At 54.2% G+C, this 27,567-nt stretch overlaps 1 protein-coding gene across 6 annotated transcripts in view; it reads right to left on the bottom strand.

The window, feature by feature from the left end:
* The window catches only part of TFDP1 (transcription factor Dp-1), a 57,970-nt gene that overhangs the window by 10,489 nt on the left and 19,914 nt on the right, over positions 1 to 27,567 (bottom strand). For all 6 annotated transcript variants that reach the window (XM_015121520.3, XM_077974117.1, XM_015121522.3 and 3 more), the window contains exons 3-4: positions 17,243 to 17,309; positions 5,904 to 6,010 (exon numbers count right to left, since the gene is read on the bottom strand). In XM_015121520.3, coding sequence (XP_014977006.1) covers positions 5,904 to 6,010; positions 17,243 to 17,309 — 174 coding nt within the window. The remainder of the gene's footprint in view (positions 1 to 5,903; positions 6,011 to 17,242; positions 17,310 to 27,567) is intronic.

The following is a 27,567-nucleotide window of genomic DNA, read 5'->3' as shown; positions in this document are numbered from 1 at the left end:
GAGTCATTCAATTCACCACAAATCCAAGTGCCTCAGCGACTGAACTGCTTGTGTGGGCATGTGGCTTCCGCTAAAGGGATTGGAGCTGGACACCTGCATGCTGGCGGGGGGTGCTTCATGCGGCCGACGCCCTGAGCTGCTCTAAGCTGGGCCCGCCACCCCAGCTCCCCTTCTTACAGGGATAAATGCATCACCTGCGGTGGCCCTGGGAGCAGCTGAGGGGACACTTTCCAAGTATCCCCAGGCCAGATCGCCTGTCAGCTCCTGAGAAGAAAAGCATTTCAACAGGACCAATCTTTTCATTGACACTCATGTCTCCGATGATCAGAGACGCATCAGAGTGCGGCCTTCCGTGGATCACCCCGTTAGCAGGCCACGAAATCAAACTAGTGAATTTGCTGCAAAACGAAACCATACAAAAGATAAGTCTCCTGGGCATGAATAAATGTCCTGTGAAGCTTGTTTGGTTTAATACGTGTGTGTGTGTGTGTGTGTGTGTGTGTGTGTGTGTGTGTGTGTGTGTGTGTGTGTGTGTGTGTGTGTGTGTGTGTGTGTGTGTGTGTGTGTGTGTGTGTGTGTGTGTGTGTGTGTGTGTGTGTGTGTGTGTGTGTGTGTGTGTGTGTGCTGGGGCACTGCACCACGTGGCAGATCGAAATAGCTGACAAAAGGACCCTGCGACCCGGTTGCCTGCAAGCACACTGGCCCCACACGGCTTCCTGCGTTGAGTTCAGCGGATGCCGTTCTCCGGGAGCCGATGTAAGACTGAGAACCCGCCAGCTCCACACCAGGCAGTGCTGGCTGGCTCTGCGCATACCACACGCACAGGTACGGGGGACTGGAGAATCCCACACACAATTCTAACCCACCTCATGGGTCTACTCCCTTCCCCAGGAATCCCAGGACCACACAAGGCACTGGATCTTGGCCCCAAGACAAATGCCATCACTGTGCCGCCGTCCTCCAGTCAGGAGCAAACCGACTCACGAAGAGTGGCTCTGACTCACAATGGGGAACATCCCGATAAACCCGCGTGAGCTGAAAACACCCTAAGTCGAAATGCACGTCATCCACCTGTCCTACTGCGCATCACGGCTTAGCCAGTCTACCTTACATGTGCTCAGATCACGCACATTAGCCCAGTCGGGCCAAAGCATCTCACATAAAGCCCACTCTAGATGAGTGTGGGTATCCCAGAACTGGATACCGCACTCAAAGGGAAAAACAGGATGGTCGTGTGGACACTGGAAGCTGTTTCCACTGAATGCGTGTTGCTTTCGGACCATCTTAAAGTCAAAAAATCGCAGGTCAAACCCACTGTAAGTAGGGAAGAAGAGAAAACCAGAGGGCAGGTGCACACCAGGTGCTCAATGGTGCTCACCAACAGCCTTTCCTGGAAGACAGGACTCAGCACCCAGGGCACCCTGAGACCAAGCCGCCAGTGCACTGGGAAAGCGTTGTTACGGAGGTCAGGTCTTACAGGAAGCCCTTCCTACTCTCCTGCTTTAACTGCTCCCTGCGGAAGGCCCCACATTATCAGGCCCATGCAGTGCTGGGGGAGGGTGCCGGCACCTTCCTCTGCGTGCCCTGCATGGCAGCTCCCCTCGCTGCATCTCCGCAGCACTGTCCCTGCTCTTCACCCATCACCTGCAGCTCACCAGCCCTGTGAGCTGAGTCAGCTTCATAGGGGCGGCCTGGAGCCAGCCCTCCCAGGAATGAGACTCAGACGCTTCACTCCCGGACCTGGCACAGGTGCGTTTCCTTCCTGGTGCACAGGAAGCCGGGTGAACTCCGGCCGGCTGCCTGTGCCACAGGATGCCTTCTGGCCTCCCATTCAACAGACATGGAGCAGGCTCCCAGCCTCACTTCCCTACACCAGGAGCCACACTCAACAACCACAGGAGCCACAGCAACACACTGAAGCCCTGGAGGGCGTGTGTGGGCAAAAGCGCAGGGAAAACAGCAACCAAGGAGGTGCCAGAGGGTGGATGGGTCAGTGCCGGGAAGGACAGTTCAGAGTTGGGCCCCTAGGAGAGGAGAGGTGGTTTCGGAAGCAGAGGCCACACTAGCTGGAGCGGTGGGCAGAGACCCTGGAAGGGAGAAGTGGTCACAGCACAATGAGGGGTGCTGCCCAAAGTTGGGAGGCAGTGGGTCTGACTCCAACCCGGGCTTTCCAGGAGATCCAGGAGCCCTCTGGGAGCAGGAGGCAGGCGGGGCTGCAAGGTGCCAGGGACACCCACTCCTTGGATTTAACGGTGGCTTCTCTGGAGGATGGGCTCTGCCCTCATGACTCCCCCACCTGCCTCTCGTGGGGGAGCAGGGGAGGTGACCCGGGCCCCACAGGTCACGAGGGGTCTTCTCTTCCTACTGTGCTCACGGCTGGAATCCAAGCTGTGCTTCAGAGAAGCTAAATGACACGGCTTCAAACACAGCCGTTTGATTCTAAAGCTTTTGCAGCTTCCATGCCAGCAGTTGCTAGAAAATGGAGCACGCGGTGTAAGCATCCCACAGTAGAGGACCTGCCAGAGGTCCACCTTGCCTGAGACCAGTCCTCCTCCCCCAGGAGCCCCCCTCACTGGCTCCACAGCGAACCCTGGTGTTTTAAAGCAGCGATCCCCTACCTTTTCAGTACTAGGGACCAGTTTTGTGGAAGACAGTTTTTCCACAGACCGGGGTGGGGGGTGGTTTGGGGAAGAAACTGCTCCACCTCAGATCATCAGGCGTTCGGTTCTCATAAGGAGTGCCGCCTGGATCCTGCATGTGCTGTTCACAGTGGGGTTTGCGCTCCCGAGAACCGAGAACCTAATGCCGCTGATCCGACAGGAGGCAGGGCTCAGGCAGTCCCCTCCTGCTATGCAGCCAGCTTCCTAACAGGCCCAGGGGTTGGGGATTCCTGATTTAAGGAATTCCTTCTGCCCTAAGAGCACACTTTTTGCACCTTAATTTCACACACTCTAAAAACTGAGATTACAACGCCTCTGTGCAGCGTGACCCCACCCAGACACAGAATCCTAGAGATGGACCAAGGTTAACTGCAGTGTCCAGAGACATGGCCAGCGGTGCAGCTGCAAAGGAAAGGCCACTGCGACCACAGATGCCACCTTCTGGGACAGAGGCCTGGGTGGGGGCTGCTTCTCACGGGGGTCTCACACAGGCCGCTGCTCCTGCCGCCTGAGCGCATCCGTCCCGCACACCTTCCTGTGCGTGAGCTATGCTTTGCAGCACTGCAGGCTTCACGAGCATTTGCACCTCAAAAGACCTTGACCTTGACAAGCCCTGTGCTGGCTGGTGAAGGTCAGAGACCGAAGGAACCTCCCACCGCTTTCACTCACATGCCTGGACTGAGCTCCACCCCTCGCATCAGAAGGAGCCAGTCCCGGTTTTTGTAAACCTCTGGTATATAAAAAGGTTTAAGAGACATTTGCCATTTGTCAGCTTTAACTCCTATCACTGAGATTTTGCAAAGCATACAACAGCAATGATAAGCTCCATCCGAACAGGTGAATTTAAATCAGGAACTAGACTTTCAGTGACGAAGTTTAAAGCACATCAGTAAGATAATCTTCTCATTCATTTTCCTCCAGTGTATTCAGACCGGCAGTCAAGACGGAAGTGGTGCTACAATTATTCACCCAGATAAACTCCGCTATGATACAAAGCACCTATAAAATCAACCTTATAATTCCCAATCAACTTATAGTCAAATCTATAATCTAATTATAAAGCAAAACAAAAACTGAATTTTTAGCGTTTATCAAAATGGCATTTACTGAAAAGCCGTGATCAGCCGTGATCAGTTATATCAGCCGTATAACATGGAAGAGCTTCCAGAAACCGCTACTTTCAATGGCCACAAAACTTCTGCAGAGCGAGGTTTCTGTCACCTCCCACTGGCAGGAAAGGGGCCGTGAAAGCTGCGTGGGACCTGGAACCGCTCACTCAGGACAGCTGTGTGGGAGCACGCACGGGGTGCGGGGGAGCACGCATGGGGAGGGGGTGCGTGGGGGGGCTCACGGGGAAGGCAATCCCGCTCACATCTCTCAAGGGTGTGACCCACAAGCCGCTCTCTCTTAAAACTCATATCCTAAGATCTGTTAAAGAGTCCAGAGAATTTCAAGGGTATTTAAATAAATGGAAATAGCAGGACTGCATATAAAATAAAGACTAAAGTACAAAAATGACCAAAATATCCCTGGTATATGGTCATTGTTCTCTAAAGAAAACATGATTAGACCAAAGGGAGATGCCCTAGACAACAGAAAACAGCTCAGTACAGAGAGCGCTCTACAGGGCTGGGGACACCTGAGGATGCCTGGGGACACCTGAGAGACATGTGAGGACACCTGGGGATGCCTGAGAGACACCTGGGGACACCTGAGAGACACGTGAGGACACCTGGGGATGCCTGGGGACACCTGAGAGACATGTGAGGACACCTGGGGACACCTGAGAGACACCTGGGGACACCTGAGAGACACGTGAGGACACCTGGGGATGCCTGAGAGACACCTGGGGACACCTGAGAGACACGTGAGGACACCTGGGGATGCCTGAGAGACATGAGGACACCTGGGGACACCTGGGGATGCCTGAGAGACATGAGGACACCTGGGGATGCCTGAGAGACATGAGGACACCTGGGGACACCTGGGGATGCCTGAGAGACACGTGAGGACACCTGGGGATGCCTGAGAGACACGTGAGGACACCTGGGGACACCTGAGAGACACGTGAGGACACCTGGGGATGCCTGAGAGACACCTGGGGACACCTGAGAGACACCTGGGGACACCTGAGAGACACGTGAGGACACCTGGGGATGCCTGAGAGACATGGGAGGATACCTGGGGATGCCTGAGAGACACATGAGGACACCTGGGGATGCCTGAGAGACACCTGGGGATAGGTGAACGGACAGGTTCTCATCCCACCCGGAGGTGTTCAATCCTTGTAAGAGGACATGGCCACAGCATAGGCAGTGCAGGGTGAGGGGTTGGAGCGGACCAGGAGGCTGGGGTGCGAGAGGTGCTGCATCACCAAAGCCCACGGCTGGCAGGAACAGGGCTGGGACAGCTGCCTAGGCGGGGCCAGAGCATCATCTCAGGACCAGGAAGGAGCTCTCAGGCACCATAAACAAGTCCCTGAGGAAGGACTGGAAGCCCAGCCTAGCCTTGGGGTTGCTGTGTCCCTCACCACCAGCTCCAGTCACAGCCAAACCTGCCCACCCAGTGCCTGGGGCCCCACTTCTGGTGAGGTCAGGATTCCGTGCAGGCTCCTTGTCTCCAATAGCCTGCCACCGGCAAGAACGCGGAGGGTGGACAGAGACAGGAAACAGCATTGTGAGACGCGGCATCAGTTGGCCAGCAGCAGCCTGGGGAGGGGGACGCGCCGTTTCCCAACGCCCATGCGCCCCTCTCCTGTGCGCAGCTGAGCGAGCGGCATCTGCCCCGTCACTGCCCCGGGGCCAAGGCACAGCCACGGCCAGGGCCCTGCCCCTACCTGGCTTCCCAGCCTGGTGTCGCCAGGAGGGCCACGGCCAATGCTCGGCCACATCACGTAAGAAGCCCTTGTTAGAAGAAGAGCTTTGAGCTCTGACGCTAAGAGGAAGGTGCCTCTGGCTGGGGCTGGGGCCCCGCCCACCACCCTCCAGCTACTGGAAGGACGGCGTGGGCTGGGGCACACAGGAGTGCTGTGCATGCCATCATGTCTCCCACAACAACACGCAGGCAGCTGCAGAGGGCCGTGGAAAATCTAGCACTGGCCATGGGCTCCCTGACGAGGGGAAGGCCCTATGCTGCAACCAGAGTCCAAATCCAGTCATGCCTGGGAACACCCCCAACCACACGGCTCACCCAACCCCGACCCCGCACCAAGATCCCGACTGGCCGCTCCTGCGGGAGCCTTACCACTTGCTGGGCAATGTTGACATTGGACTGTCCAAAGGTTTTTGGCAAGAGCTGCTTCCCGAGCGGGTTGACGGTGGAGGGGTGAACAGCCACGAGGGACACCACGCCTGCAACACAAAGACACCAGGTCAAGGGCGAGACTCCTTTTCTAAGTTAAGGCTAAAAGTGACCGTCCAGCAAGATGGTGCTTCCCATTAGAGATGCTTAGCTTTCCCCACTTGTACTGTCTCAAGTGCAAACACCTCCATGAAGCTTAATTCCCAACGTAAAACCGTAAGGGGAGAGCTGCAGGGCCGTGCTGACGCGACCCAGGTGACCCAGGCTGATCACCCACTGCTCTGGCCCCTCGGTGAGGTCTGCAGAACGTGCTGGTGGGACCACGGCCTGGAAAAGTCTGTGATTCTGTGACAATTATGGAACAGAATTTTAAAACTAGAACTTTTATCCCAACATTTCTCTATGAGGTTGCAAACCTAGCATGGAAATCTGATAATCCACTTTTCCTTAGGAAGGAGAGCCACATTTGTTCCCAGGAAGGAGCGTGCCTTCCGTGGAGGCTGCGCCTCTAAACACACAGGAGCCCTCAGAACACTGGTGAAGCAAGTGGGGACCCCTCTGCAGGAGACGTGAGGCCTCTCTCCTCCAACAGCGGAATGCAAAAGGTCCTAGGGACACAGCAGTGGACAAAGTCCTGGAACATTTACACAAAAATAGTAAAATGAAGCAGTAATGATAAAGTTCAAAAACTGGCATCAGCGGGCAGAGAGAACAGAGGAACCTGTAAACTAGGTGGTAGCGAGCACCCTGGGAAACAAGGTGGGAGGCCCGCGTGGCCAGCACAGCCCGGGAGGGGCGTTAGGCGGCCACACGGAGGAGCAAGGGGCTCGCAGTGCCCCGCGGCATGGCTGGCGGAGCTGAGCCGATGGCCCCACATTTGAAAATGCGCGATACCCTCAGGTGAAGAAAAGACAGACTTGCGGGTCATGACAATATCAGGAAAGGAGAACTCCCCAATCTCGCCACACCTCAGGCCTCCCCGGACGGCTGCCCATCCGACCTCGGGCCTCCCCCGACAGCCGCCCGAGGAGCTGCAGGACCCTGGACTTCCCCACAGGCATCTCCCTTCATTCCCACCAGTCAGCACCAAAATGACTCACAAATCATTGGTGAGACTTTCGAATACGTCATCTTTGCGATCTGGTTTCATTTTGGGGCCCTTTACAACCCATGCGTTCTAAAAACATCTACTGCTTTTTATGCGTTTCTTTAAAATATACTAAAGAATGAATTTTGCTGCTATATAAGAACACTTAATAATTTCTCTTAATAACCTAAGTTGGCCAAGACAGATTATTAGGAAGTGATTAAAAAGACATTTGCCTTTTGATTCAACTGGGTTAAATATTAGTATTTTTACCAACCAATATCAACACATATTTAAAATTCTTTTCTGGAACTAAAATAAGATGATCTGCTGTGGGATAATTTTCTTCCAAAAATAAAGATGTGTATCCTAAGAAAGGGCAAATATTTACTTTTTAATTGTTTTATATATGTGAAAGATATTTTTATTTTAGAATATTCAATTGAAAAGTAAAGATTGTACATATTCAAAATGTACAAGTGATGATTTGATGCACATATACACTGTGTAATACTTACCAGAGAAAGACTTTTTAAAAGCAAACATAATATTCTACTATGCAGGGAATGATTTAAAATACATAATTAAACACTTTTCAGATTCATGTACAGATGAGTAAATAGTAAGCTTTCAAGAATATTTAGCTGATTCATTACAAAGATAACATCTTTTAAAATTTGCAAACGAGTCTCTAATTTCAATAAATGTGGAGAAAGCAACAGACCTCTGAGTTCACAAAAGCCAGTGGCACCATCACTCCCCATCAGCAGCCAGGCGGCTCTTTCCGTCCTGCATGGCCCGGCCACAGCACCACAGCGCCCGGCCACAGCGCCGCCCACCAGCACCACAGGTACCGTGCACTCGGGCGTCCCAGTCTGGGGCTCCCCTTTCCTGCCCCAGCAGTGAGTGTGGGTAGGACTCGGGGATTCGGGGGGTGGTGGGGCTGTGGGACAGCAGTGTAGCTGAGACCCTCGGGGCATCTGGCCTGCCCTCCATCTGCTCTGCCCACAGGCCGGCTGGCTGGCCTGTCTACGCCATCTGTCCTTCCAACCAGGTCTCTCTCTCTGGGCCAGAGGCCAGCACCATGAGGCTGGGGTGGGTTGCTAAGGGTTTTCACAGCTAGGAAGGGGGAGAAACACACAGAGGGAAGAGGGTCCCTCCTCTGGTACCCAGCACAGGATGAGTGAATGCAGGCAGACGTCCAGGGCCCCTGAGCTTCCCCACTCGCTCCTGTTGTCCACCTGGAGTCTAAGCCCCCACACCAGTTGCAGGTAAAGGGTTTTGGAGCCCGAGGGCTTGCCAAGCACAGAGGGCCCCTCCCAGCCTAGACACAAACCAACAGAGAACCTCTGAGCAGCACACATCAACCAGCAGCACCCCTGGGTCACCAGCTGAGTCTCTGCAGGACAGAGGGCAGGGTACGTGCATCAGTAACAGGGAGAAGAAAGAAATCCTGAGGCTGAGGGTGAGTATCCCCTGCCCCGCCCCAGAGCAGCATTTCAGAAGGGCCTTGAGATAGGGGCTGAGTTCGCACGCCCACCCGGCCAGTGAGCAGCAAGGGCCCTCCCTGAATACATCTCAGACCCACACCCAGAAGTACAGGCTGGAAAGGGCAGTGATGTCTGGGGACCAGAGCTGGGTGGGTGGGTTTTCTTTCTTTTTTTCTTTTTTTTTTTTGAGATGGAGTCCTGCTCTGCTGCCCAGGCTGGAGTGCAGTGACATCATCTCGGCTCACTGCAACCTACGCCTCCCAGGTTCCAGCGATTCTCCTGCCTCAGCCTCCTGAGTAGCTGGGACTACAGGCACCCGCCACCACGCCCGGCTAATTTTTGTATTTTTAGTAGAGATGGGGTTTCACCATGTTGGCCAGGCTGGTCTTGAACGCGTGACTTAAGGTGATCCACCCGTCTTGGCCTCCCAAAGTGCTGGGATTACAGGTGTGAGCCAATGTGCCTGGCCGGGCTTCTTGTTTCTATTCATTGAGAAACTTTTCAAATACAAACAATAACACGACAATTTTATTCCAGTACACTTCAGATACACTGTTATCATCATACTTGCTTCAAGTTTCGTAGAGACATAAGGAGCAGAAATAAAATGAGTCCCCAGGACCCTCAGCCTCCCCGCGAGGCTGCCCGTGTGCGGCGCCCAGGGCCTGCAGGGACGCACTCTCTTCATTTTTCATGCTTTTCCAGGATGTGCGGAACTGAACCTAAGGCTATAACGATTGTTTTTTGTGCGCCTCTGAAACACAGACAAATATTATATGGCTCGCATTCTGCAATTCTGCCAACACTGTGTTCAGACTTACCCACACGTACAGATCACGCTGATTTCCTCAAACGCTGCTACACTATTCCATCGTAATAAAGTGGTCATATGAACACAGACGTCATATGAAAATGCTGTTTGTTATTACTGAACCGCATGCTGTGTGTTTTTCTCAGCACGCCTGCCGCCAGCGAAGCCTGGGTCCAAGCGGCCGCCGTCCCAGAGTCCGCCCAGTTCCCCAGGCGGTCATTCCAGTCCAAACGCACCAGTGGCAGCCAGGCTGTCGCTCCCCGCCACTTTTTTGTCCACCTCAGGGTAGAATGTTATTTCAATTAGTAGTTGTTGTTGTTTTTGAGACAGGGTCTCACTCTGTCACCCAGGCAGGAGTGCGGTGGTACAATCTCAGTTCACTGCAACCTCCACCTCCCGGTTCAAGGGATCCTCCCACCTCAACCTCCCAAGTAGCTGGTACTACAGGCTCGCACCACCACACCCGGCTAATTTTCTTATTTTTTGTAAAGACAGGGTTTCGCCGCATCGCACAGACTGGTCTTGAACTCCTGAGTTCAAGTCATCCACCCGCCTTGGCCTCTCAAAGTGCTGGGACTACAGGTGTGAGCCACCGTGCCCAGCCAATCATTTAGTTTTAATCTGGCAATATAAGTAGAGTGTTCCACATATTTTCTTGGTAAGACTGACCCACACAATCTATGCATGGGAGGGAGGAGGACTAACATTTCAGGGACAAGCTGAGTCACATGAAGACATGGCCCATAGGCTGACTCTACAGAAATAATATTGTTTCAACTGTAAAAGGCACACATAGCCTTTTTCAAAAGAACTAATTAAAAACATTTTATATACAGCATTTTAAATGGAGAATTCCTTTCTTGGGAAGAAAATTAGTTAAGAATATATATGGTCTAAGTTGCTATAATCCATTAACAGAAAAAGGAGTCTAAATACAGTACTCACATTTTTATCATTACTTGTCCTATCCTATTAATATCTATAGGGCTTAAGATAAATTATGAAACCATAAAGTTTTGTATTTTCTGAAAAACAATTTTAACATCTTTACATTGTCAGAGCCAGAGGTCTACGAGTTACTGTTTTGCCCACCAAGCTGGAGATGTTTTATCTGCTCATCTGGTCAAGCACAGCCCCTCTGCAGGGGAGCGGCTCCGCAGGGAAGTAGCTCCGCAGGGGAGTGCCTCTGTGGCTGGCTTGCAAGCAGCATTTATGCACACTTGACTGGCCACAACAGAACATTCTTCTCTGTTGTCAGCACTGAGGAGGAAGCTCCTGCCTAAGTGACCACAGCCAGGCACCTGCCCAATGGAGACATTGCTCTCCCCAGACTCCATTCAGACTCAGGAGACCTGAGCTCCTAGAACGCAGGCTGAGGCAACTCCCACACAAAACCTATCCTCTGGCAGTTATCAGAGACCTCAGCTGCACAAACCACACACCTACTGTGCCTGACGTGGCTGGGCCCCCGGCAGGACCTGCTCCTGAGAACACGCGGTTACTACTCCAAGTTCACAGCATGGCTGAAGTCACTCCCAAGAACCTCTCTGTCCAAACACACAGAGCTCCAGCAGGCTACCCTGCATCCAAGAGTCATCATCTCACACCTGGGAACAAGGGTTACAGCCACAGAAATGCCATTACTGGGCTAAAAACAGAGGCTGGGTTTTTAATGTCTTTCAGGCTAAAAACAGAGAAATACGAAGAGAGAAAAAGCGGATGGCCTCTCCTGACAGTTCTGTAGGAGGCTGGCAGTTTGAAGAGGCCAACCAAAAGTTATACCCTCCCTTCCTATAACCCCCTTCCTAACAGTTGTACAAAGATCAGTGCGTGTGTGGGGGCGGGGGGCACAGTTCACAAGCGACAGTCACCACGAGTAAGGAATTACGTAAGCAACACTAAGCTTCTGACCACACATCACTGATAAATTTCCTCCTCCACTTAGAACCCTAAAGCTGACAGACATGAGACTGAAGCAGGAGGAAAGTAAAGACACAACAAAGGGAGATGCTCTTTCGGAAGCAGTCATTCTGGGCTAAGAGGACATGTATAATCCAATGCCCACATGTGCTGGGCACTCCCATATGAGCAGCAACCGAGGGACCCGGGCCCGGCGCCGCAGACAAGGTGAACCTGCACCGTGCACAGCCATGACCTGTGTCTGAGCGCTCTCCACGGACCCACTATGTTAAAAATCATGAGCACACTATGAGAAAAAGGCAGCAAATAACCAAAGGTAGCAAACACATCGCAGTCGCCGAAGCCACGACTGGAAGGGCCCCAGTGACTAAAGACAGGAGCCACCACACAGCATGGGGAGGACGCAGACACTCCACGCACCAGCTGCCAAAGTACACACTCAAATGTACACTTATACATTTACTCTTTTTTTTTTTTTTTTTTTTGAGACAGAGTCTCACTCTGTCACCCAGGCTAGAGGGCAGTGGAACGATCCTGGTTCACTGCAACCTCCACCTCCTGGGTTCAAGTGATTCTCCTGCCTCAGCCTCCTGAATAGCTGGGATTACAGGCGTGCACCACAGCGCCCCAGTAATTTTTATATTTGTAGTGGAGAGGCAGTTTCACCATGTTGGCTAGGCTGGTCTTGAACTCCTGACCTCAGGTGATCCACCTGCCTCGGCCTCCCAAAGTGCTAGGATAACAGGCGTGAGCCACTGTGCCCAGCCTACTCATTTGAGACGGGGTCTGGCTCTGTCGCCCAGGCTGGAGTGCAGAGGCTCAATCACAACTCACTGCAGCCTCGACCTCCCACGCTCAAGTGATCCTCCTGCCTCAGCCTCCCAAGTAGCTGCGACTATCTATAGGCATGCGCCACCATGCTTGGCTACTTTTTTTTTTTTTATTTTGTAGAGATGGGGCCTCATGTTGATGCCCAGGCTGGTCTTGAACTCCTGGCCTCAAGCAATCCTCCCACTGCAGCACTGAGATTTCTGGTGTGAGCCCCTGCACCTGGCCTACACACGTATCTGCGCTCTCAGGAACAGTGTGGGCAGATTCTCAGTGAGCCTGGATCACCCCTCAGTACAGGGGGTGCACAGGCAGCCCTGAGGTACAGACAGACAAGCACACTTCCAGGCCAGCTGTGGCCTCCCGGCTGGCCTCCCTGAGGACGAGGCGCAGGTCAGACAGGATTGCACACATCAGGGAGGAGGATGCAGGCAGCCCTGGGGCCAGGTCACGCTGGGACGGGGGCAGGGTGGACCAGGCAAAGCCAGAGGGAAAGCTCCTACCAGTACCGCGGGGCCACAGGCATGATATGAGTAAGAGCCCACCTGCGACACACAAAGCCTGAAAACCCAACACCACCAAATGGTGGTGAGGACATGGAACTGTCAGACACACAAAGTGTGTGTGCAAATGTTCACAGCAGCATTTTGCTCTCAGGGAACAATTAGAGGCAAACCAAACAGCCACGACTAAAATAGCCCACGTAAAATGTATTGTCAAAACCTCCACGTTGGGACTCTCATCCTTGGGGAGCCTGTGGATGCAAAATGTCTCGAGTTTGGTGCATTTCTCTGGGTGGAAAGCAGTTTTCTGAGCCTCGAAGGGTGTGGTGGTCAGTTTTACGTGTCAGCCTGACGGTGCTCTATCCCGTTATTCAGCCAAAGGCCAGCTGAGAACTTGCCGCTAAGCTCCTTGAAAAGGAGCCATTAAGCAAAGGAAATTGTGCTCGATGCAGGTGGGCCTCGTCTAACCCGTTGAAGGCTTTTAGAGCAAAACCTACATTTTTCCAGAAAAAGAATTCATCACCAACCGCCCTGCAGGCTCCGCCCTGATGGCCCCACTATGACTAGGCTGGGTCCTGTCGTGAGTCCCCACCTGGGTTCCCTGTCCCCCTGGCTGTTGCTCTAGAGAACACTGACAATCACAGTGGGGACCTGGACACAGGCCCCCCACGGCAGCAGCAGGAAGAGACACAGTGGCCCCAGGCAGCTGTGGCATGGAGTGGAGCTGGGAGGACCAGGGCCAGGGACCCACGAGGAGCCTCGGCTGGGCTCATCCCCTCTACCTTCCCCTGATCCACTCTCACCGGGACAGCTCCTGTCCTGCCTTAAGATCTGACTCAAGGAAGGGCTCCACAGCCCTCGAAGTGCTATTGACCATGCCCTGGGCTCGCAGGGCACAGACAGAGGAAGGCGGAGCCTTGCTCACTTGCACCACCGAGGGCAACTCAAAAGCAACGGCTCCATCTAAGGGCGCCGAGGACCCTGCGTAGACCGCCCCACCTCCCAAACTAGAGGCAAGGGGGGCCCACTAGTGAAGACGGGTGTCTGTTGCGGAAGCAAGGGCTGCACGCTCACACACACAACTCACACACATGCACAATCAGAACTCACACTCAACTCATGCACATACACGCATACTCACACAACTCATACTCAACTCGCACATACACACACTCATTCAATTCACGCACACAACATACACACATGCACACGCACAGAACACAACACACACAACACTCCACACACAAAACTCACTCAACTCACACCCAACTCACACGTGCACATGCACACAACTCACATGCAACTCACGCACAACTCACACACACAACTCACATACTCACATCTCACATGCACACAACTCATGCACACAACACACCTCGACTCACAAATGCACGAACACAACTGACACAACTCACGTGAACTCATGCACACTCACAACACATGCACTCCACACACACTCCTCACAATTCACACATACAACTCACTTGCACACACATGCACACAACTCACACGCATGCACACACACGCAAACTCACAGGTACACTCACGTACTCACACAACTGATGCACACAACACACATGCACACTCAACACATACTCAACTCATGCACACTCAGACATGCAGTCATTCCTCATGCACAATGCACCGACAAGCACTCCTCACATACACACTCATTCACGCATACACACTGACACTCATGCACACACTCCTCACATGCACACTCAGTGACACACACGTTCCTCACGCGCACTCATGCACACATATTGACACAGACACATGCAAACACCAACAAACTGTTCTATTTGTTAAACAGAATTCTCTGGAACAAACACCGGAAGTGAACACTGGTGCTAACGTGCTGGGCAGAAGAGGAAAGAAGGAAACCTCTCTGCACCTTTTCACACTTCAAAATTTTAAAACATGAACATGTCACTGACGCAAAAGCAAATTTAAAATAACCACGTGTGGCCAGGTCTCTCTGCACCTTTTCATACTTCAAAATTTTAAAACATGAACATGTCACTGACGCAAAAGCAAATTTAAAATAACCACGTGTGGCCAGGTGCAGTCGCTCACGCCTGTAATCCTAGCACTTTGGGAGGCTGAGGCGAGCGGATCATGAGGTCAGGAGTTGGAGACCAGCCTGACCAACATGGTGAAACCCCATCTCTACTAAAAACACAAAATTAGCTGGATATGGTGGTGGGCACCTGTAATCCCAGCTACTCAGGAGGTTGAGGCAGGAGAATCACTTGAATCCGGGAGGCGGAGGTTGCAGTGAGCCAAGATCACGCCACTGCACTCCAGCCCGGGCGACAGAGTGAGACTCCATCTCAAAAACAACAACAACAACAACAACAAAAGCTCCACGTGTGTGGTGGAATCAACACCAGGTGAGGGGAGGGGAGGCCCAAGAGCCGCTGCCGACGATCCGGGGAAAGAACTGACCATCCCAAGGCTCACCTCGGGGGGATCAGGGGCCGGGGCACGTGGGGCAAGCAGACGGGAAACGCATGGCCCTGCCGCGAGCCGGGTCAAAACCAGAACATTTTCAGCTATGCCACAAATGCCAGAGTATGTTCCCTCCTAATCCCAGCAATTCAACTCTTCAGCTCCATTAAACCTGTTACAGATTTAAGCACAGATTTGTGAGTAAGAATGGAAAAGGAGACAGCCCACATGTGGTAAGAAAGCTGACTGCATGTAACCTAACAAGAGGAATTCAAATTCAACACCATAGTAACAGACTTCATCATTTCAAGCATAAAATGGTGAAAATGGTGAATTTTTCATTGTTATTTCTGCTTTATCACTTGAACAGAAAATGTCATGCCTGCAACTTGTGCACTTTTAAGTGTTCAATTAGTTACACTAAAACTATACTTCTCTCGAGCAATCTGTGAATCCTCAAATGATCAAGACAAAAAGCTCATAAATAATCCTAAAAGGGCTGCGCAGATTTGCTCCCTATTCCTAGAAAAGCAGCAGGGAAGGACCTGTGTCAGCAGAAGAGCAGGGCCAGTCCCACCACCTTCCTCTGGCAGGGCCCACAGGCAGCAGGAGGCTGGGGAGGCTGCAGGCTGGCTCAGGTCACAAGGCCAAGTTCTCCCAAGGAAGAGACCAGAGTAGGACCTAGGGACGGGCCCCAAGGAGACACCTGGACCTGGCTCCGCAGCACGTAGGGGTTGGAGGCAGATGGCACCATGGGCACCCGCACCAGCACTGGACAGAAAGGGACGGGCAGCAGGGTCAAGCCTCAGCAGAGAGCTGGTGGCCTGGTCACCACAATCCCACGCCCCAGAGCCACGGCAAGCACTGAGAGGTCACTTACAAGGGTCTCAATGTTAAGAGTAAAAAAAGCTCATTTTATATATGGGAATAATTAGAAAAATCAGAAGGCCGGGCGCGGTGGCTCAAGCCTGTAATCCCAGCACTTTGGGAGGCCGAGACGGGAGGATCACGAGGTCAGGAGTTCGAGACCATCCTGGCTAACACGGTGAAACCCCGTCTCTACTAAAAAATACAAAAAACTAGCCGGGCGAGGTGGCGGCGCCTGTAATCCCAGCTACTCGGGAGGCTGAGGCAGGAGAATGGTGGGACCCCGGGAGGCGGAGCTTGCAGTGAGCTGAGATCCGGCCACTGCGCTCCAGCCTGGGAGACAGAGCGAGACTCCGTCTCAAAAAAAAAAAAAAAAAAAAAAAAAGAAAAGAAAAATCAGAAAGTTCCTTCTAGGAATCTAAAACGGAAACGCATCCAGGCCTCTAGGCTCCTCCCTGGGCTGATGCAACCAAGTGCATGCATGTCGCGACCAGAGCACTCAGTGGGCCCACTAGGTTCTGCAGGCAGAAACGTCTGAGGACAAAGCAAGCTCTTCCACAAGCTTGTCTCCCAGCAATATCGCAACAAACCACAATGAACCGCCCTGCACGCACTCCCAGCTCCACACAGCACAACCTCTCACGAGGGGCCAAGCACCGCACATCAAAGCTTCTAAGTGGTGTGTCCTAACCCAGCACAGGTAAGGAGTTTACCTGGTGAGCACACACACCTTCATGAATGTAAACCACAGCACCACTCCAAGGTGTAAAATGGAAACTGCCAACCGTGGGACCCGGAAGAGGCGGCTTCAACCTCTCCAGCTGACTTCCTCCCCTGGATTCCTCAAGACAAGAAAAATGGCTTTTCCTCAAGAGCTAGTAAAATACACATGCGAAGCGTTAAACGTGGCAAGTGCTTGCTTCGCAGGAGGTGTGCACCATGGTACACACATCTTTCCTCAAACAGCACAGGTGAGTCTGGCTTCTGGAAGAGCCCACACCACTGCTGAGACGTCATTATCTTTGGGTGGCGGGAAAACAAATTGTCTTTATTTCTTCTTTACATTATTCTACCTTTTTCTAAATGTTTGCAAATAGTATACACACCTTAGAATTCAAAATCCACAAAGCTTCTGGTGTGTGTGTGCAGGCTGTGTTCTAAATATTAGAAGGCCCCTACGCCCACCCTCCTGGATTCTCAGAGCACAAAGGTGCCCGTGCAGGAGATGCCATCATTAGCAAGAGGCTTCAACGTCAACAGCTTCATAAACACGTGAAGCTTCACGCATTCATCAACACAAGTGTGTCCAGAACAGGTGCCCTTACCTTTTCCGGGACTAAGGTTCTGGTCTATGAAGACCTTGAGTTCTCCGTTGGCTTCAATTAGACCGGCCTGCAGAAAGCAACAAAACAATAATAAATACAACAGCTAAAAGGGCTACAAAACTAGGGGTGTCTAAAACCACCCTCAAGGGTTCTATCAAATAACGTCGTAAAAAGGCAGAAGGGCCACAGTTAAGCAACTCCAGGAACACCCCGGAGAACGCCAGGCCCGGAGAAGGAATGTTGCTATCACCATGGCACCTGCAGGCCCAAAACAGCACCGTCCACCAGGAATTAGCCACGACTTACAAAATCCACACAGTCTTGAAAAATCACGACTGTAATGAGGAAAACGTTCACAATAGAATGTTAAACGAAAGGCGGCACAGATAAGAGTACAGCCACACAGCAGGGGCACAGGCGTGATGGCGCAGCCACACAGCGGGGGCACACACGTGATGGTGCAGCCACACAGCTGGACACACATGCATGATGGTACAGCCATACAGAGGGGCACACGTGTGACAGTATAGCCACACAGCAAGAACACACGTGTGATGGCACAGCCACAGCAGGGGCACACAGGTGACGGTATAGCCACAGCAGGGGCACACACCTAATGGTCCAGCTATACGGCAGTAACACACACCTAACGGTACAGCCACACAGCAAGAAACATTAAGGGGGACTCCTATCAGAATTGTCAACCTCATCCTGCTTCTCCAGAAAAGTCATGAAATGTTTCATTCTCTTCCTAGTCCCAACAAAATGTCAGTCCCCAGGGGCTGGGCTCTGCGAAGGAAAGGCCATCCCAAGAGGAGGTCTTGGAGGGGCGGCCTCTGGGAGTGGCGTGCTGGCAGCCCAGGCATGGCAGCCTGAGCATGAGCACACACATGGCAGCACGCTTGAGTACCCAGGGTCCGAGGAGGCCACGCACCTCAGGCAGTGGGGCTGCGGTGTGGCGATGGGGGTTGCTGTCTTCACTGAGAGTAAAGGCACTCGAATGCACCCTTCTGTAGACAACACCACGGGAACAAGGAGACGCCATGACCCCATGGTGCCACCCAGGTAAGTCAGGGGACATGGGGAGGCAGCCCAGGTACAAGCCAGGCAGCCAAGACTAAAAGCCCAGCAAGACGACCCCTGCAAGACCACCGGACAATTTCCTGGGCATCTTCACAACCCCCTTCCCCACAGAAGATGAGGAAAGCCAGGGCTGCCCGTAAGCTTGAGGACGGTGGCAAGTTCACGTCCTAGGAGGCTAAAAAAAAGACAGGAACGACAGACGTTCAAACCGGGTCCAACCGCACTTTCTGAGTCTGGCTGTGCAGCAGGCACCATCCCAGCCTTGGCTGTGGGACTTGCTGGGCGGTGGGTGGATGACCCAGTGACCCCCTGCACACAGAGCCAGGTGAGGTGGGATGTGCAGAAGGGGCTGCATCACACTGGCCACACCAAGGGGCTGGGATCCAGGCTCCACCACGCCCAGGGCCCAAAGACAGCTTGTGATGCAATCTAAGGAAAAGAGCCATGGGGCAAGAACCTGACCACACCCAGGAGGCGCCTCTGAGGCCACCAACCTGATGCAGCACCAGACAGGCCCGCAGAGGGCTACGCCGGCGCAAACGCACGACACCAGACAGGCCCGCAGAGGGCTACGCCGGCGCAAACGCACGACACCAGACAGGCCCGCAGAGGGCTACGCCCGCGCAAACGCACGACACCAGACAGGCCCGCAGAGGGCTACGCCGGCACAAACGCACCAGACAGGCCCGCAGAGGGCTACGCCGGCGCAAACGCACGACACCAGACAGGCCCGCAGAGGGCTACGCCGGCACAAACGCACGACACCAGACAGGCCCGCAGAGGGCTACGCCGGCACAAACGCACGACACCAGACAGGCCCGCAGAGGGCTACGCCGGCACAAACGCACGACAGGAAAAGCATGACCCATGGTCAACGATGGTGCCTGAAGGTTGGCGTGCATGGCTTTGTGCTGGCACCCATTAGTGTGTTACAGGTGTGAGATGCCAGATGTCCTGGTCACCATGAGGGCAATACCATCCAGGCCAGGTTGGTAGGGCCGAGACGTTAAGCCTGGGAGAGAAAGGGCAGGAGGGTACGGCCAGTTAGAAAAAGGCGAGTGGGTGTGGACAGGTGGTTGAGCCAGGTACACACGGCCAAGAGGCTATGGAGGGCCAGAACCCACAGGAGATGAAGGTCAAAACACTACAGCAAAGTAGGTAAGGTCAGGTGACTATGACCAAGGAGGTGAAAGCAAACTAGGTAAGACTGAGAAGTTAAACAGAAGGTGGGTCAGCCAGGAGAGAACAGCCAGGTGCGTAAGGCCAGGAAGTTACAGCCAAGAGGTTAAGGCCTAGTGGGTGAGGCCAGGAGGCAAGGGCCTCGGTCAGGGCTGGTCAGGCTTGGGCCCAGCTCCAGCATCTGTGTGGGAGTGGAGCATCTGTGTGGGAGTGGAGCGTGCTCCAGCCCCGGGTGCGTGGAGCTGGAGGAAGCCCTGCCAGGGGTCTGATGGAGCAAGTCCCAGTTGTGGAGGACGACTGCCCTCCCTGCTACACAGCCAGGGTTGTGCCCACTTCCCCTGCGTGGCGTCTGCGCTCCCAGCCCTGGCATGTGGCAACCATGGTTTGGGCTCTGAAGCTGTTTTGTACCACTGTCCCTGTCTATCACCCTCCCTCACCAGGATGAACAAATGAACACCTGCTAAGAAGTGTAGGGCCAGGGACTGGTGCAGGGCACGCACTGCGCAGGATGGCACAGCACCTTTTTTCTGTTGGTGGGGACAGTCCAATGGGCAGAGACAGAGCGGGGGCTGCTCCTCCTCATGCCTGCAGGGCGTGTGGAAGACCCCCAGGAGCAGTGGCTGCCTACAGCCTCCATGAAACGCTGGCAAGTCTGGCCTCAACAGAGGAGCCCGACTAGGGCCACCGTGCACTCAGACACGGGCCTGGCCCGGCCACCACGACGCTCGTGCCCGTAAACGTTCTGCCGCTGCACACAGAAAACACTCCTCACGTGCACCAACACAGGCCCTGCAAGAACGCCAACTGGCCCTGCCCGGGGAGACCTCGGCAGCCGCGGGGGCTGGGGCACAGGTGGCCTGGATGTTTCTCACTCTGCCCCATTGACGCGGTGGTCAGCCCCGGCTGGGACAGGAACTCAGCAATCCCTGAGTAGCCCACGCCCAGGAAACCCAGGTCCAAGAGACCACTGCCCCGTCACGGCCACCCACCAGCACAGCCCCTCCTTCCGGGCAGTGCTTCCTCCTCCCCAGCAGCTGCCCAGGGAGTTAACGGGCCAGGCTGTGGACCCAGGCGGCCCTTCCAGGAATACTGAGATGGGGTGAAGGGGCCAGTCTTTCTCCACCAGCCTCAACGTTGTGACATAAAGCTCTGGGGTAACTGCACGGATGCGGAGCACACAGTGACGGCAGCCAGTGAGGAGAGAACAAGGCCCACATGTGGGCCGGAGTCACACTGCCGACACAAGCGTGGCATCATCTGTGGGTCCAACTGGGTCTGCCACAAGCATCGTTTTGCTCCAGGAAAAACCCTTTCATTCCCCTTCTTTATGCAACTCATGCTTCTGAAAGTAGAAACGGCTGATAGCACTTCAAAATCCACAGCCTCGGCCTGCTGGTTCCACCGGCCACGTGCTCAGGTGTCGCCAGATCCCTGGCAAGCACCCGCAGCTCACAGCTGGCCCCTTTCCTCAGCTTTCTCCTGGAGAAGCTCTGGGCCCAGGAGGCAGGGGCCATGAATGACGCCCTGCGCTGTCTCAGCAGCAGTGCTGACGCTGCCACCTGCACGGCTCTGCCAGGGGCCAGCCTCCCTGCAGGGTGTTTGGTGGCATCCTCAGCCTTCACCCCGCGTGGGACAACCGGAATCATCCCCGGACACTGCAAAGCCACCTACAGCCAAGAACCACAGACTCAGAGGCACGACTTCTGGGGCCGCAGGGCCTCTAAGCAGACCTCTCCAGAGCTGGCGGAGAACAAACGCACACCTGGCTACAGAGGCTACAGTCTCAACCTTAATTTCCAACTAGGAACATGAGGCTGTAAGACAGGAAATCTGACCTAAAAGGAAACCACACAGTGGGTTCCTGTGGCTGCCTGTAAGTGCCTATCTTGATGGGATGCGCTTACTCCACACTGAGTTTGACAAACACTGAAAATATTTCATAATACAATGTGTGTCAAAATCACAAGGGAAATGCAAACTCTCCTTTCTATAAAGGAGACTAGAAAACAAAACCACCACCTAGACTGCCTGTGTTCACAGATCATCTGAAGAACTCACACAAATGTTCTACAAACCAGCACTGGAGGAGGGTGAACTGGGGAGACGTGAGGGGGAGCAGGCGGCTGACGGCGGGGCTGGGGCACACAGCCTCCAGGAAGACTCTGCGGCGTCTTCATGTGCGGCCCTCCTAATCCTGCTTGGGATGGTATTTCGAAGTGACTGGGCCATGAAGGCACAGCCTCCCAGATGGAATCTGTGCCCTGATAAAGGGGCTCCCTGGCCCTTCCACCAGGTGAGGGCACGGCAAGAAGACGCTACTTACCAGCCAAGCAGCGGCTCTCACCAGACACCAAACCTACCAGGGCCTCGATAGTGGACTCCTAGGCTCCCGAGCCGTGAGCAGCCGATTCCTGTTGTTTACAAGCTGCCCGATTCATGGTCACGGTATTCTTGTGACGGCAGCCCAAGCAACCAGGACAAGCTCTCCTGCAAATACCCACCACTGTGCTGCCTTTCCAATGGGCCCTCCTGCAGACATCCACCACCACACCGCCTTTCCAACGGGCTCCCCGGCAGACACTCCCCACCGCACCGCCTTCCCAACAGGATCCCACGCAGACACTCACCACCGCACCACCTTCCCACAGGATCCCCTGTGGACACTCACCACCGCACCATCTCCTACTGCGGACACCCACCACCGCACCACCTTCCCACAGGATCCCCTGCGGACACCCACCACCGCACCACCTTCCCACAGGATCCCCTGCGGACACCCACCACCGCACCATCTCCTACCGGCTCCCCTGCGGACACCCACCACTGCACCACCTTCCCACAGGATTCCCTGTGGACACTCACCACCGCACCATCTCCTACTGCGGACACCCACCACCGCACCACCTTCCCACAGGATCCCCTGTGGACACCCACCACCGCACCACCTTCCCACAGGATCCCCTGCGGACACCCACCACCGCACCACCTTCCCACAGGATCCCCTGCGGACACCCACCACCGCACCATCTCCTACCGGCTCCCCTGCGGACACCCACCACTGCACCACCTTCCCACAGGATTCCCTGTGGACACTCACCACCGCACCATCTCCTACCGGCTCCCCTGCAGACACTCACCACTGCACCACCTTCCCACAGGATCCCCTGCGGACACTCAACATTGCGCCACTTTCTCCCTGAACTGACTTCTGTGACCCGACCCCCAGGAGGATGGAAATAAGGGGCAACTTCTGAAGCTAGGTCACTCCCTGCCCTCTTGCGAAAGCTGGTGCCATGGTGTAAGGATACTCAAGAGGCCCTGAGGTGGTCGTGGTGCTGAGGGCTCCTCCTGCTAACTCCCAGACCTTGGTCTTGAGGTCTGCAGAGCTGGGCAACGTCTCAACTGCAACTGCGTGAGACTCCAGGACAGAAGCACCCAACCGAGCCACTCCCAAACTCCGGGCCCACAGCCATTGTGTGGGGGTAAGAGAGCGTATTGTTTTAAGCCACTACATTCATCTGTTTCACAGCAATAGATAACACAGCAGTTAAAGAGTTTTCTCTAGAACATTAAAAAAAAGTGATTATTTTCATCAACCAGGTCGTCACTGAATTTATTTTCGAAGGGATCTTGAACCCTGCGCAAACTTAGCTCCACACGGAAAGCTCACTGGCACTGTCGTCTGAAGAACGGGATCCCACATGCCACACCCTCAGCATCAGCCTTTCAAAGCTGCACTCACTCTCTGACACCCCCCTTCCTGGAAGGTGACCCCCAAGGACAGGGAAGATCGTTATGACGACCCCCTTGGCTGACAACAGGAAGAGTCGCAAGAACTAAGTGCAGCATTGTCCCTGAAAAAGACAGTGAGATGCCATGATTTAAATCCCATTTGCCATCAAACACAATGCCCCGCTGAGGCTGCATGCAGCCACGAGGAAGCTCAGCCAGCCACATCCCGACAAAAACCTACCAAGAGCTTGAGGTTCATGACTCGCTGCTGCCCACCTGGAGACCACAACCTCCCCACGTGGGCTCCACCTCGCTCCCGGGACAGGGCCCACGCAGGGCAGTAAACATGCAGACCCTCAGCCTCCGCTCCTGCCCGAGACAACAGCACCAGACCCCCAGCATAGCGTGTGAACACTGAGAACCCTGTATGTGGGGTAACGACCCGTCCTGGTTGGCCCGGAACTAAGAGAGGCTCCTAGGACACAGAACCACCGGGGTCCCGCCAGGCAGGCAGGTCCCAGGCTGGCTATAAATGCTGGCTGCTAAACGGGACTTGTTAACAGGAACACCGGCCGGGGTCGGTCCGCTCAGTGTTCGTGTCAACAGGATGCACACGGGTGCACACTGGCCTGCTGGGCAATGGCAAAGTGGCCTTGGCACCCAAGTCCCCACTCTCCAGACCAGGGGCCAGCTGTGGCCTTGCTAGCTCCCATGTCAAAGCCAGCACCTGAATAAGCAACCCCACGTAAGCCACACAAGATCCAAGGCCACAGCCTCTCCTGTCCTGTGTCCTGTCTTTAGGAGTGTGGGTGTGAGTCTGGGTCTCCACTGACACTTTAGAACTGACTAAGACACACCCAAGTATAGCCTCTGTGATTGTTTAATATGAAGTCATTCCTATGGGTTGATATTTAGTAGATACTACAAAACCACAACTAACAGCTTGAGTATGTAAGGAGCTGTAGGAAAGACCCTCATGTGGGTCCTCCTTACATTTCTCATGGGCTGTGACCCACAGGAACTCAGTAAAAAGCACCAAAACACAAACGGTTTCATTTGACTTTTTTTTTTGGAGACAGGCTCTTACTCTGTCACCCATGCGGGGGTGCAGTGGTAAGACCTCAGTTCACTGCAGGCTTGACCTTCTGGGCTCAAGCCATCCTCCCACATCAGCCTCCGAAGCAGCTAGGACAGGCACGCACCCCATGCCGGGCTAGTATTTCTTCGAGATCTCATTATGTTGCCCAGGCTGGTCTCGAACCCCTGGGCTCAAGCAGGCGTAAGCTACCACGCCTGGCCCAGCTTCCTGTGTTTAACATACTGCTGAAATTGCTATTAGTTTAACATACTGCTGAAATTTTAAGACATGTGCACTGGACTTATTTTCCTGTTAAATCTTTATACTCAAGATGCAGCCCTACCTCCCAGTAAGGACACCTCAAGGTGCTAAACACATTCACATATAAGCCAACAGCAAAGGTGCCCCTTGGCTAAAACTAACCTTAATTTCTATTAGAAAAACTGTGTTCAACTATATTTGTGTTTATAGTTAATGGAGATAACAGTTGATTATTCTCCTGTCTTACATTAGATAAAACCGTACTGTGAGTAGCAGCAATAACAGCAAAACACACGTTCCCAAAACACGCCATACTGCTAGAAAAAGCTGAACCAACTGAAAACGAGAATTATTAAAGATGACATCGTTTAATAAACCTCACCAGTGCCCACTTTGTGACAGGGTCTACGAATGGGACTAACTTCCGTTCCAGGCCTAAAAGGGGGCCTATCACTGCCGTCATCTTTAAAACACACAGGTGACCACGGTTCTCACAACCTGGAGCTGCACTCGCCTGGCCCGGATGGAGGCGCTGCCCGGGCCCTCATCGCCTCCTTCCCTGCCAGCCAGCACCCACCAGGGTGTGTCCAGGGGGCTAATTCCCTGGCGATACACAAGCCCTAGAGACCCAGGAGGATGCAAGGGCGTGAAGAGGACGCTTCCCTACACTCGACACACAAGCCCTAGAGACCCAGGAGGGTGTGCGGGCGTGAAGAGGACGCTCCCCCACACAGCCAGTGAGGGGTCAGCCAGTGGCACACAGCAGCCAGGTGGGGCACATGCCGGACCTCGCACCGTCTCACCCCTCTCTGCCCCGCTCTTCTCCGTACTTTCTAATCTACTGAACAATTTACCATTTCCATTGTTAACGGCTCCCCACTAAAGTGTAAACCAGGCTTATCTGAGCCGTGGCCTGCAGGCTGTACATGGCCCGAGACACCTTTGAATGCAGCCCAACACAAATTTGCAAATTTTATGAGTTTTTTTTTTTTTTTTAGCTCAGCTATTGTTAGTGTTATTCTACTTTATGTGGCCCAAGACAATTCTTCTTCTTGCAATGTGGCCCAGGGAAGACAAAAGATTTGACGGCCCTGGCATCAACTCTGTGAAGCAGGAATTTTGCCTGGTAAGAAAACGGCCCAGCAGGGGCCCTGCAGTCCCGACATCACAGGTTCACAAGCCAGGCCCAGGGGAGGGCTGGAGAGAGGGACACCAGGGCCACACACTTCTCAGGGGGGACCCAGCAAATGATTCAGGCTTGAGGGTCATCCAGTCTCTATCACAGCCACTTAGCTCTGCCTTCACAACAGCCAAAAAAGTGTCAAGAAACAATCTTAATTTCAAAAGTAAGCAGAGGCAAGAAGAAAGTGACCCAGCTGCACTGAGGGATCCCCCTGAGGACTGGAGTGGTCCACGCCAGACTCCAGGGCAGAAAACACTTCACTGCACATTAAACTGTGTAATGAATGAAGAGACCTAGGGAAGAGGCCACTCTGTAAACAGCAGCCAGGATGGGCTGCCTGCTACCAGGGCCCTCCTGGTCCCAGCACAGAACTCCTGCAGAGAACTCTCTCTGCTCCTCCCTTGACTTGTGCGGAGAACTCCGTCTGCTCCTCCCTCAACTCCTGCAGGTAACTCCGTCCACTCCCCCCTCAACTCCTGCGGGTAACTCCGTCCACTCCCCCCTCAACTCCTGCGGGTAACTCCATCCGCTCCTCCCTCAACTCCTGGGGGTAACTCCGTCTGCTCCTCCCTCAACTTCTGCGCAGAACTCCGTCCGCTCCCCCCTCGACTCCTGCGGGTAACTCCGTCTGCTCCTCCCTCAACTCCTGCGGAGAACTCCGTCTGCTCCTCCCTCAACTCAGGCGGGTAACTCCGTCTGCTCCCCACTCAACTCCTGCGGGTAACTCCATCCACTCCTCCCTCAACTCCTGCGGGTAACTCCATCCACTCCCCACTCGACTCCTGCGGGTAACTCAGTCCGCTCCTCCCTCAACTCCTGCGGGTAACTCCGTCTGCTCCTCCCTCAACTTCTGCGCAGAACTCCGTCTGCTCCCCACTCAACTCCTGCGGGTAACTCCGTCCGCTCCTCCCTCAACTCCTGCGGGTAACTCCATCCACTCCCCCCTCGACTCCTGCGGGTAACTCCGTCTGCTCCTCCCTCAACTCCTGCGGGTAACTCCGTCTGCTCCTCCCTCAACTTCTGCGCAGAACTCCGTCCGCTCCCCCCTCGACTCCTGAGGAGAACTCCGTCCACTCCTCCCTCGACTCAGGCGGGTAACTCCGTCTGCTCCCCACTCGACTCCTGTGGGTAACTCCATCTGCTCCTCCCTCAACTCCTGCAGGTAACTCTGTCCACTCCCCACTCGACTCCTGCGGGTAACTCCGTCCGCTCCTCCCTCAACTCCTGCGGGTAACTCCATCTGCTCTTCCCTCAACTCTTGCGGAGAACTCCATCCGCTCCCCCCTCGACTCCTGCGGGTAACTCCGTCCGCTTCTCCCTCAACTCCTGTGGGTAACTCCGTACGCTCCCCGCTTGACTCCTGCGGGTAACTCTGTCTGCTCCTCCCTCAACTCCTGCGGGTAACTCCGTACGCTCCCCGCTTGACTCCTGCGGGTAACTCCATCTGCTCCTCCCTTAACTCCTGCAGAGAACTCTCTCTGCTCCTCCCTTTTGGCTGTTGGGTTGCCCATCACAAACAGCTGGCACCTTCCGCCCACCTGGCCACAAGACCTTTCTCTGGGGCTGGGGCTGGGACCCAGCCTGGAGCTCCCAGGAGCCCTCCTGGGCCCTGGAGAGCACACCTGGGAACAAACACAACCCCAGAGCTCAGGGAAAACCTCTGGCAGCCCCAGCCACTCCTTCTGGTACCCTGGTCCTGCAGGGGACCCTGCGTGGGCTGCCCTGACCTACTCCCACCAAGCACCAGAGCCTGGTGAGGGTGAGGGTGGCCTCAAGAGACTGACTCTGACCTTGCTGGCTTACCCTGAG

Source organism: Macaca mulatta, chromosome 17, assembly GCF_049350105.2.
Source record: "Macaca mulatta isolate MMU2019108-1 chromosome 17, T2T-MMU8v2.0, whole genome shotgun sequence".
Lineage (NCBI taxonomy): Eukaryota > Metazoa > Chordata > Mammalia > Primates > Cercopithecidae > Macaca > Macaca mulatta.
The sequence above is the reverse complement of the archived record's forward strand: the minus strand, read 5'-3'. Positions and strand labels throughout refer to the sequence as shown.